This window comes from Theropithecus gelada, chromosome 6 (assembly GCF_003255815.1).
Source record: "Theropithecus gelada isolate Dixy chromosome 6, Tgel_1.0, whole genome shotgun sequence".
Taxonomy (NCBI): domain Eukaryota; kingdom Metazoa; phylum Chordata; class Mammalia; order Primates; family Cercopithecidae; genus Theropithecus; species Theropithecus gelada.
Genome location: NC_037673.1, coordinates 58,068,182 through 58,080,876, shown reverse-complemented (window position 1 = coordinate 58,080,876; position 12,695 = coordinate 58,068,182). Strand labels below are relative to the sequence as shown.

The window sequence follows — 12,695 nt, the reverse complement described above, 5'->3', positions numbered from 1 at the left end:
TTTTGAGAATAACTCATATTAATCTTCCTCAAACTATTCCGAAAAATGGAGGAGGAGGGAATACTTTCAAACTCACTCTAGCAGGTCAGTATACCAAACCTTTGTGTGATATCAAAAGCAGACAAAGACACATAAAAAAAAAAAAAAAAAAAAAAAAGAAGAAGAAGAAAAGAAAACTATAGGCCAGTATCCCTGATGAACACTGATGCAAAAATCCTCAACAAAATACTAGCAAACCAAATTCAACAACATATTAAAAAGATCATTCATCATGACTAAGTAGGATTTATCCTAGGGAGGCAAGGATGTTCAACGTACGCAAATCATATCAACAGAATAATGACAAAAACTCTATGATCATTCAATTGCTGAGAAAATTCAATATCCCTTCATGATAAAAACCTTTAACACACTGGGTATAGAAGGAACATACCTCAACACAATAAAAGCCATACACAACAGACCCACAGCTAGTATCATATTTGCATTAGTTCATTTTCACACTGCTATAAAGAAATATTTGAGACCAGGTAATTTATTAAAAGAAGAGGTTTAATTGACTCACAGTTCTGCACGGCTGGGGTGCCTCAGGAAACTTACAATTACGGTGGAAGGGGAAGAGGCATGTCTTACATGGTGGCGGGCGAGAGAGGGTGTGTGTGAGCACAGGAAAAATTACTACTTATAAAACCATTAGATCTCATGAGAATTTACTCACTATCATGAGAACAGCATGGGGAAAACAACCCCCATAATCCAATTATTTCCTACTAGGTCTTTTCCTAAACACCTGGGGATTACAATTCAAGATGAGATATGGGTGAGGACACAAAGCCTAACCATACTGAATAGAGAAACACTGAAAGCCTTTCTTCTAAGATCTAAAACATGACAAGAATTCCCACTTTTACTATTGTTATTCAATATAATATTGGAAGTCCTAGTTAGAGCAATCAGACAATAGAAAGAAATGAAGGTCATCCAAACTGAAAAGGAAGAAGTCAAACTATCCTTGTTTGTAGGCAACATAATCTTATATTTGGAAAAACCTAAAGGCTTCACCAAAAAACTATTAGAACTGATAAACAAATTCAGTAAAGTTGCTGGACACACAATCAACATACAAAATCAATAGCATTTCTATATGCCACCAGCAAACAATCTGAAAAAGAAATCAGGAAAGAAATCCCACTTACAATAGCGACAAATAAAACTAGAAGCCTAGGATTTAACTTAACTAAAGAAGTGAAAGACCTATATAATGAAAACTATATAACATTGATGCAAGAAAATGAAGAAGACACTGGCAAAAGGGAAGGATATTACATGTTCATGAATTGGAAGAATAAATATTGTTAAAAATGTCCATATTACCCAAAGCAATCTACAGATTCAATGCAATCTGTATCAAAATACCAATGACATTCTTCACAGAAATAGAAAAAACAATCCTAAAATTATTATGGAACCATAAAAGACCCAGAATTGCTAAAGCTGTCCTGAGCACAAAGAACAAAACTGGGGGAATCACATTACCTGGCATACGTTACACTATACAGTGATAGTAACCAAAACAGTATGGTACTGGCATAAAAACAGACACATAGGCCAATGGAATAGATTAGAGAATCCAGAAACAAATCCACACATCTACAGTGAACTCAATTTCAACAAAGGTATCAAGAACATACATTAGGGAAAGAACAGTCTCTTCAATAAACGGTGCTGAGAAAACTGGATATCCATATGTGGAGGAATGAAATGAGGCCCCCCTCTCTCACCATAAACAGCAATCAAACCAAAATGAAGACTTTAAGACCTCAAACTATGAAATTTCTAAAGGAAAACATTTGGGAAACTCTCTAGGACACTGTATTGAGCAAAGATTTCTTGAGAAATACCCCACAAGCATAGGCAACCAAAGCAAAAATGGACAAATGGGGTCACATCAAGTTAAAAAGCTTCTGTACAGCAAAAGGAACAATCAACAAAGTGAAGGGACAACCCACAGACTGGGAGAACATATTTGCAAACTACCCATATGATAAGGGATTAATAACCAGAATATATAAGGAACTCAAACAACTCAATAGGAAAAATCTAATGAACAGATTAAAACGTGAGCAAAAGATCTGGATAGACATTTTCCAAAAGAAGACATGCAAATGGCAAACAGGTATATGAAAAGGTGCTCAACATCACTAATCATCATAGAAATGCAAACCAAAACTACAATGAGCTATCGTGTCACCCCAGTTAAAATGGCTTCTATCAAGAAGATGGGCAATAACAAATGTTGGTGAAAATGTGGAGAAAAGGGAACCCTTGTACACTTTTGGTGGCAACGTAAATTAGTACAACCACCATGGAGAAGAGTTTGGAGGTTCCTGAAAAAACTAAAAATGGAACTACCATATGATCTAGCAATTCTACTGCTAGGCATATATATATGTGTATATGTGTATATGTGTATATATATTTATCCAAAGGAGAGGAAATCAGAATATTAAAGAGATATCTGTACTCCCATGTTTACTGCAGCACTGTTCACAATAGTGAAGACTTGGAAGCAACCTAAATGTCCACCAACAGATGAACTGATAAAGAAAATGTGGCATATACACACAGTGAAGTGCTATTTAGCCAAAAAGAAGAATGAGATCCTGTCATTTGCAACAACATGGATAGCACTAAAGGTCATTATTTTAAGTGAAATAAGGCAGGCACAGAAAGATAAACTTCACATGTTCTTACTCATTTGTGGGAGCTAAAAATTAAAACAGTTGAACTCATGGAAATAGAGAGTAGAAGGATGATTGCCAGAAGTCTGGGTGTTACAGGGAGTGGGAATGGTTAATGGACACAAAAATATAATTAGATAGAATGAATAAAATCTAGTATTTGATAGTACAACAGAGTGACTACAGTCAACAATAATTTACTGTATATTTCAAATAACTAAAAGAGTATAGTTAGATTGTTTGTAATACAAGGAAAGGATAAATGCTTGAGGTGATAGATAACCCATTTACCTTGATGTGATTATTATGCATTGTATGCCTGCATCAAAATATCTCAAGAACCCTCTAAGTATACAACTACTAAGTACCCACAAAATCAAAAATTAAAAAGAGAATACTATGTGAATAATGTTTAATCCTCAGTGCATCATAGAAAGAAGCACACATAATATGAATCTGCCCTACTTAGTACTTCTCACCATCTAGTTAACGTGGTATCCGTCAGATCTGTCTACTAGAAAGGTCCCTTTTTCCCCTTTGTAATTGATAAGTAATCTGTAGGGAAATGCCTTTAGACCATGTCAACAGCCTGCTCCCTAACAGAGTTTGACTCAATGATTTTAGTATCGGCTGATAATTTTTTCCCAATTATCACTTGGATAGTGGTGATTTTCCAACTCTATTATTTCTTCTACATTTATTGATTAGCATCTAATTGCTTCTTAAACAGATTTTTAACTAGGTAATTGTTTTTAGTGTGAGCTTAAATTTCACTTTCAGAGTTTTCTGGCACTGCCAGTTACTGAGTATTCTGTGGTTCTGTGGTTTAAATTGGGTTACTTCTCAGGTTTCTCCTTTGCCAGATTAGGATTCATTCTTCTCAGTTTTGCTAAATCCATTACCACTTGTCCATCTGCTTTCTGGCCTCCAAAACATTATTGCTGGTTTGCATGCTTACATTTCTTTGACCTTGTGGGTTTACGCCTTTTAAAATAAATTCCTTCACTACCATTTTCATTAGACTTGAGAGTTAACTTATGTGTTTGACCCACCATCGTTACTTGAAAGCCCTTTATGCTTTCCTTGCTTTCAAACTTTATGTAAATGGTATATTGTATGAAATCTTCTGTAGGTTTTTTTTTTTTTTTTTTTTTTGCTCAGTATCATTGCCTCTAAGATTTATCCATGTTAAAACATACAGCTCTAGTTCATTCTTTTTTAAGTAGTTTTTTTTCATTCATTTTAATGAATGATGTTAAACAGGTATGAACACACTGCAATTTTCTCATTCATTTCCACTATATTACTAAAAGTGATATTGTGAAGTTTGGGGTGGGGAGTGGGAGGTCCATTTTACCATAAAAATATACATAAACTCTTTGCAATTTAAGTCAACAGGAAGTAGGATTCTATACATAAAATGGCAATTTTAAGACATTTTAATTCTGTAACTTATAAAATGAACCTAGTAATACTGGGCACAGATAACTCACTCCATGAATGGCAGTTATTTGGAGACAACACTGAAATGGGCCTGAAAAATTCGGAAATAAGATTCCTCTCTCAATGTTAAACTATAAGATCAACACATTATAAGCCACAGCAGAAATATGAAAAGGATAAAACAAAAAATAGCTGCAGGGCCAGTAACATCTGACCAGAGTATAACTACTTTCATAGCAAAGGAAATATGTCAACCAGAACAGAGAAGCAAAGAAAAAAATAGAATCATAGAGACAAATGCTGGCAATCCATAGTAACACTGTCCATGGGAATAGAAGACTTAACCAGCACCTGGTAATTTTTCTATTCCAATTCGTAAGGCTATTTCTAATACAGGGATAGAATTGAAAATTGTAGCTAATTCTCTTTAAATATTTCTATTGCTGGGGGTCAGACTATCCTTGTTATAAGGTGGATGCAACATGAAATTTTAAGCCTGAGGCAATTAAACATTTATTTTACTTAACTCCTCTTATTCTAATGTCATATTTTCCAAGCAGTCTCCTGTTTTTTTTTTTGTTTTTTGTTGTGTTTCGTTTTGTTTTTTACTGTGCCAATTTCATTTCTTACTGTAAATTAATACATGGGAATTGGCCACCATCTCAAATTCACATGCATTTTAGTCATTGTGATGTCCTTTAGGGCCAAGCAACCTTAGACATGAACAAAAGTGAGTCTTTGGAGCCCCCAGCCTAGATTTGAGAATATGGTCAAGTAAACAAGATCATATGATGTGTTGTCCTATCCAGCCATCCCATCCTTTTTTTAGACCACAGCAGCACCATCTCCAACTCCATTCTCTATTGGTTTCTAGAATCTCCTCTTTCTCTTTTATGGAGCGTGTATATTAAAAACGAAGTAGGCAGAGCTCTAATATTGTAACTTTTTTCTACTGCCTGTAAACCTATACTAAATCATATATTTTGTAAAAAATTGGTAATAAATGTAACCACTTGTTCAAACAAAAAACTTTACTCTGTTCCTGTTTTGTTAGTATATATAAAAAAGAAGCAATATTTCAAAGTATTTGCTATAAGTGGCTTCTAACGGAATAGACTTAGGACTAGAAAAAGTCCACCTCATTAGCTCTGTGAAATGTGAATTCACCTTATACAGCACTGAAGAACATGTGCTGAACTATTACCAGATGCTCCTCAACTTATGATGGGATTATGTCCATATAAACCCATCACAAAATTGAAAATATCTTAAGTCAAAATGCGCTTGATACCCTTAACCTACCAAATATCATAGCTCAGCCTAACCTATCTTAAACGTGCTCAGAACACTTACATTGCTTACAGTTGGGCAAAATTATCTAACACAAAGCCTATTTAATAATAAAGTGTTAAATAGCTCATGTAATTTATTGAATACTATATTGAAAGTAAACAACAGAATGGCTGTATGGGTACTCAGAAGTATAGTTTCTACTGAATGCATATTGCTTTTTCACCATCGTGAAGTTAAAAAATCCTAAGCTGAACTATCCTAAGTAAGGGACTGCCTGCATTGGTAACCTGCAGTTAAATGTGAATTCCTATGAACAAAATATAGACAACAATCAACTTGGAAATATGTTTACTTTCACAACATTATTTTCTAGTGGGCTGATAGAAATTCAAACCCATCTTACAGAAACCATGTAATTACATAGTATTGTGATTTTTAAGTCTATAATGGCCAATCAAACCAATAATGAATCAGGTTCTGTGTTAGATGCTTATGACACACAAATGAGTAAGTTATAATCCCTGTGCCAAACAGCTAATAGTTAGAAATATGGACAAATAAAACACACAATTTTAATACTGAATTTAAAGGGTTGTACAGGAGTACACAGCAGTGTAGTTATACCAAGAAAGTAGTGATTAGCTCTATCAGTTAAGAAGTTGAGGAGAAAAAAAGTTGAGGAAAACAACCGAGGACTTAAAAGGGCATTTTAAAAGGAATTAAACATAAGCAAGAGTATGCCAGTTGATGGGAGAAGGAGAAGACATTAAATTTACGAAAGAGCAGGGAGTTCCTTGAAGAGTAGGGTAGATAGAACAAGCCTAAGGAGGCAAAGCCAGAAAGTTGAGCTGGACCCAAATCAGGAAGCCTTGCATAGTATGCCAAGGAGTTAGACCTACTGTTGGCCAGAGCTCCCAGAAAGTGTGACTAAAAAATGATCCCTTCAGTTTTCAATGTGGCCAGGAGAATTACTGTTTGATCATAAGGTAGGTATATGTTTGATTTTATAACAAACTGTCAGTTTTCAAACGTGATTGTATCATTTTCACCCCAACCAGCACTGTACAAAAGTTGTGGGTGCTCCAGTGATGGTGTTGCCAATCTTTTAAATTTAAGCCATTTTAATGGGTGTGTAATGGTATGTCATTGTGGTTCCACTGATTACTAGTGTTGTTAAGTATATTTTCATATACCTAAAATGTATCTTACAGAGTGCCTGTTCAAGATTTCTGCCCAATATTTATTAGCTTCTTTTTTATAACACTGAGTTGAGGTGTTCTTTATATAGCCTGGAAACAATTCCTTTGTCAGATATATGTACTATGATTATTTTCTCTTAGTCTTTTGATTTCCTAATGTTCTCTTATAACTAGTATTACAATTTAATTCTGATTAAATCTGATTAATCTCTATTTTTCCTTTACAGATTGTTCTGTCTCCTGTCTACCTCAAAACTGCAAAGATATTCCATTGTTTTTTTCTTCTAGAAGCACAATAGTTTGGCTTTTACATCTAGTCTGTGATCCACCTTAAATTAATATTTGTGTATGATGTGAGGTAGGGATCATTTTTTCCCCTATATGGATATTAAGTTATTCCAGAATCATTTGCTAAAAAGACTTTCCATTCCTAATTGTATTGTTTTGATGTCATTGTTAAAAACCAACTGGTTGAACAGCATCTACTTTTTGGACTTTTGTTCTTTTCCATTGATTTATTTATCCAGTATCCTAATGCCAGTATCATACTGTCTTGATAACTATAGTTTTAAAGTAATTCTTAAAGTCAGACAGTATTAGTTCTTTAATTTTCATCTCCTTTTTCATGGCTGCTTTCAGCTATTCTAGGTCTTTTACATTTCCAAATACATTTTCAAATCAGCATGTTGATTTCTACCAGAAAGTCTGATGTGGTTTTAACTGGATATTTATTTTATTAAATCTATAAATCAGTGGTTCACAAAATGTGGGCTATGAACCATCAGCATCAGCATTATCCAGGAACATGTTATAAATGCAAATATTCACACCTACCCCAAAACCAGTGGATCAAAAACTCTAAAGCTTGGGGTCCAGCAATCTGTGTTTTAACAAGTCTTTCAGGTGATGCAGATGCAAAATAAAAGCATAAGAACTACTGTGGATCAGTTTGGGAAGAATGAATACATTAGCAATATTGTACATTCCAATCCATGAACAGATACTTCTCCCCATTTATTTTGGTCTTATTTAATTTATCTTACTAACATTTTGTAGTTTTGAGTACACAGATCTTGCACATGTTTTAATAGTATTCTAATACATAGAATACTAAATTCCATAGTATTCTATGTTTTCTAATACTGTTGTAAATGGCATTCTAATGGCTGCTGGCTAATCTTTAGCCATAATACATACGAGATATGGAAGGAAGTTTATTTGGAGTTGAGTATTCACTAAAAGATCTGAAAAAAAAAAATTTAGTTTCTGGATCCAGTTGTCAATTTGGAAGGAAGATAGTGGACAGGGGAACATGATGAAGTGCACCAGGAACATAAGATCAGCAAAATCTAAACAGTGGCAAACTCTACAGGCCAACTAGGTTGGGTTTTTTAACACATAAATTTGTAAGGAAGTAAAAGGGATGGAAGAGGATAGACTGAAAGATTTAAAACAAATATGAAGTTTTTACAAAATGGACAAGTCTAAACTATAATGTATATTTCAGTGAAAAAACTATTTAAAATGAGAGGAAATGATTACTATAAAAGTTGGGTTAAGGTTTGCTTTTGTCAGGAGAGAGAAGTTGTGATTAGGATGGGATAAATGGGGCTGAAGTAGATGGCAAAGTTCTATTTCTTGACCTGGGTGGAATTTGCCTTATAATTTCACAGCTTAATAACTAAATAAGCTATTTTTTGTTATGGTTTATAAATATATGTTTTACTTTACATTAAGAAAATTTTTTTCCTCTTAATATGATGTATCTAGAATTTGGACTTGAAGAGTGTAAAAGTTACAGTTGTAAGAACTGTGTTTGATAAAAACTAAAGTGTGCCTAATGAAGTGGTGTGGTTGTTCACTTGAGGCAGGGATACTAGTGTGGATAAAGTCAAAGAACTGGGCAGCTAAAATTTGGGAAGGCACTGAAAGGGGAAGACCATATGGCAGATTCTAATCTCAGCCATCAGTATGGTAGACTGTCTTGGATGTTGGCAAACAAAATGATGGTCAGGTACAGAGAAATATACATGGCTTACAAAGGTCCTCCACTCTCTTGGGCCCACAAACAAAGACTATTTGGGGAAGCAAGAAGCAGTTGAACTCTCTTTCTGTGGGGCATGGGAAAGTGAGCACAACTTACTTCAAGGAAAAAAAGGAACTCACTATCTTGCAGGCACAGACAGATTTCAGTTGAGGTTAGTGGTAGAGAAAGTTCCCAGGAAAATATTAATCATGAATGGTAATTTGCTAACAAAGAAACAGAAATTCCTGAAACACAATGGAAAGGGCCAAGAGGAAGGAAGAGAGAGAGAAAGAGTGTGTGTGTGTGTGTGTGTGTGTGTGTGTGTATTAGGGAGGGTACAAAGCAGCATAAAGAACAATGTGATTAACAGTACACTAAAAGGGAGGCAACAAAAGAGGGCTCATTTTGGATAATCAAAATTAACAAGAGTGAGCTCAGGGATGGAAGGACTTGGTGTGTTCTGGCTAGAGATTGTTTGAGGTGCTGAAATTACCTAAAATTTACAGACGTCGTGCCTGAGGCCCAACTATTGCAATTGCCTCCATTAATCACTTTGCACATTAATATTTCTATGAAGAAGGCTTTCAAAGTTCTGAGGATGGAGGAAGCAAGTGATAACAGTAGCTCTTATTATGACCAAGAGAAGGAGAAACAGAAAGCTCTTCAATCCATCCTTCACTGTAAACTATTGGGCATACTTCTGAATCCTGGATCACATTGCCTTTTATTTTTTTTCCCCAAAACAGCTTTTATTCCAAATTTTATCAGTGTTGGAAAGAAGGGTCTGAGAAAAGCAGGCCAAGGCAGAAGCAATATACAAAGCTAGAAACGGGTCAAGAGATGTACTCAGTCAGACGCTGGCCGAATGAACATTGATGGGTTCAGTATATGACAAATGTATGGAGCAAGTAAAGATAAGCATGCCAGTTGAGGTATCATCATGATTCTGCTCTAGAGCACTCCACCTCCCAACAAATGGGGACTGAGTATTGGAGCCCATTTATGTTGTCATCAGGGTTTGTAGTAGTGAGGGAATAGGCAACAGAAAAGAGGAGGGAAGTCCTAAATAGTAGAAGAAAGGGAATGCCTCTAGAAAAATAGTAAACAAGGCAGTATACTAATGCATTTAGAGACTCTCCTTTTATGAAATTACTTCTTATAAAATAACTTTAGAGATCTTTATGTATTTTTAAAATTAAAATTATAAAATAATTTTTATAAAATAATCTATATAAAAATTATGTTGTAAAACACATATACCATAGCATTTCTATGTTTTTTTATTGTTTACCACTGACTACCCATTTTTAAGTTTTAAATAAAAATTCAACTAATAATTACTGTTATAAAATACTTGCTAATTCTGTGTTTCTTTGGATACTTGATGGATTTAAATATATAATATTAAGGGAAACATAAGAGCATGATTTGGATAGGTCAAAGAGATTCAGTGTTTCTCAAACTTTTCCACAAAAGTTTGAGTATTGGCACAGAGAACTCCCAGGACCCAGGGGAAATGACCTGGTGCAAGCTGCTCCAAGTCCAGACTTTCTAAAAAGTGTTTTAAATTTTTATTTTTCCACTTTAAAATTTATACAAATTTTGTTATATTCCATAATATGAGCATTTATTTTATCATATATTATTTTATTAATAATATAGGTTTATATATTAATTTATTATAAAATGTTTTAAGTTATTTTCTATGGAATAAAATCAACACTTTGGGAAAATACATCATAGTTTTTCTGAAGTTTCATATATCCTTGGGAATATATACTCCTAAATTATATCTTCCTTGTGTAGTCTTACCTCCATAGTAGGTGGAGTCTTTCTTGTTCTTCTAATCCAAGCTAGAAAGAAAAATAATATTTAAATGTCAGTTTCCCATAATTTGTCCAAACATTTTAATCATTCATCCATAAAACAAATTTTTTTGAGTACCTACTCTATATTATTTTAGGTACCAGAGATACAGCAGGGAATAAAACAGATTAAGTCCCTTCTCTACTGTAGCACATGTACTACTGAAGGGGTTACAGAAAATAAACACACAAACATATGTTTGGTGGTGATATGTGTCACGATGAGAATATAATAGTGTAGAGAAGATAAAGAGGGGACAATTTCATATCTTTAAAATCATACCTCCTAATTATCTAAATTCAACTAGGTATATTTATGGCATGCAAGCCAAACCAAAATACAGCAAACTTCAAGGCAATATCAAAATTATATTATTCTGGAAATTTGAATTAGTTATTGTTCAATTTATAAAGGAAGGGACTTAGAAAAGTTTTCATTTATAGAGATTTCTTTTCTGATCTGCTCCAGCAAACAGCTACTCAATGGTTGAAAAATATCATCAGGCCTTAGCTCTAACACTTAGGAGATGGGCTGCAGAGATAGAGCCCACATTTGTTAAGTGGTTGTTGGGAACTGGGTACTGTGCTGGATGCTTTGCAGCAATGGGAAGGGAGTGGGGCAGCTGCCTCTAGGGAAGTTATCAGAATCACATGGAAGACAGTATAGTATAGTGCTTATGAGAACGATTCTAAAGTCAGATTTTCTGGATTTAAATCCCAGCTTCATCACTTACTGTCAATGTCACCTGAAGCAAGTTATTTAATTTTGTAAGCATCAGGCTTCCCATCTATAAAATGGAAATTATAAAAGTATCTACACTTCAGGGTTGTTGTGAAAATTATATGAGATAATGTATATAAATGCTTACCTTGAAGCCTGGCACATAAATCTAAGTTATTAATATAAGTATTATTATTCAATAAACCTTTTAAAAATAAGACTCAAAAAAAAAAAGATCAATAATATCTGCTTAGCCTACAATGTTATATAGGAGATTGTGAGAAAATATACTATAGGGAATATGATCTTGAAGGCCGTTGTTTTATCATTTTAGTTGATTCACTCTTCACTACAAAATTGAAGAAATAGAAACAAAATGACTTCCCCAAGTTTATACATTAAATAGTAATGGTTGTATTTGAATTCAGATCTGACACTGTCTCTGGCTCTAAAAACCATCCATGCTCAACTAAGCAGTCTTTCAAAGTTTGTGAACAACATGCAAAGAACATTAAACCAGAAAGAGGAAGCCAGGCTAGGTGTGACCCTAACTACATGTTAGAAAAATAAGAACTATTGATCCCAGTTTAGAGATTTGGAAACTGAGGCCCAGAGAGATTAAGAAACTTTCCTAATGCCATATAATTAGCGACTGGGAAATAAACCCTGGTTGAACTGGCTCTAAAGTCTTAGCTTTATCCATCTACCAGCCACTCTCTCGTGACTATCTCTAACAGCTGGCCTTATTCATCTAGGCACAGACTGTCAGTGACTTACAACAGTTTGACTTAGGATTTTCAACATTATCATGGTGTGAAACCATTCTGTTTTTCATTTCAGTACTTATTCAATGAATTACATAAGTTATTCAAAACTTTATTATAAAATAAGCTTTGTGTTAGATGATTTTGCCCAACTATAGGTTAATGTAAGTGTTCTGAACACATTTAAAGTAGGCTAGGCTAAGCTATGATGTTCAGTAGTCTAGGTGTATTAAATGCATTTTCTACATGATGATATTTTCAACATATGATAGGCTTATTGGGACATAACCTCATCGTAAACCAAGGATCATCTGTAATAGCACCAGGACCTGTCTTCATAAAAAGCCCAGCACTGAATGGTTTGTGGGGGGGAAACAGCAACATTCACCTGCAGGCTTGGGATCAGTCATTTCCCCCTGCTCTATTGTCTCTTGCACTTATCCCTCACATGTATCTCCAATACAGTTCCAGTGTTCTCCATTCTCTACTACCATTTCTGAACTTCTATCCTTGTTATTCTTTCTGCATTCTCTTTCTTTCTTTTCTCTTTCTTTCTTTTCCTTTCCTTCTTTCCCCTTCCTTCCTTCCTTCCTTCCTTCCTTCCTTCCTTCCTTCCTTCCTTCCTTCCTTCCTTCCTTCCTTT

The 12,695-nt window shown here is 34.5% G+C and overlaps 1 protein-coding gene across 1 annotated transcript in view; it reads right to left on the bottom strand.

The window, feature by feature from the left end:
- Window positions 1-12,695, bottom strand: part of NDUFAF2 (NADH:ubiquinone oxidoreductase complex assembly factor 2) — a 200,727-nt gene that overhangs the window by 38,440 nt on the left and 149,592 nt on the right. Inside the window, exon 3 of the mRNA XM_025387917.1 lies at window positions 10,515-10,555. Coding sequence (XP_025243702.1) covers window positions 10,515-10,555 — 41 coding nt within the window. The remainder of the gene's footprint in view (window positions 1-10,514; window positions 10,556-12,695) is intronic.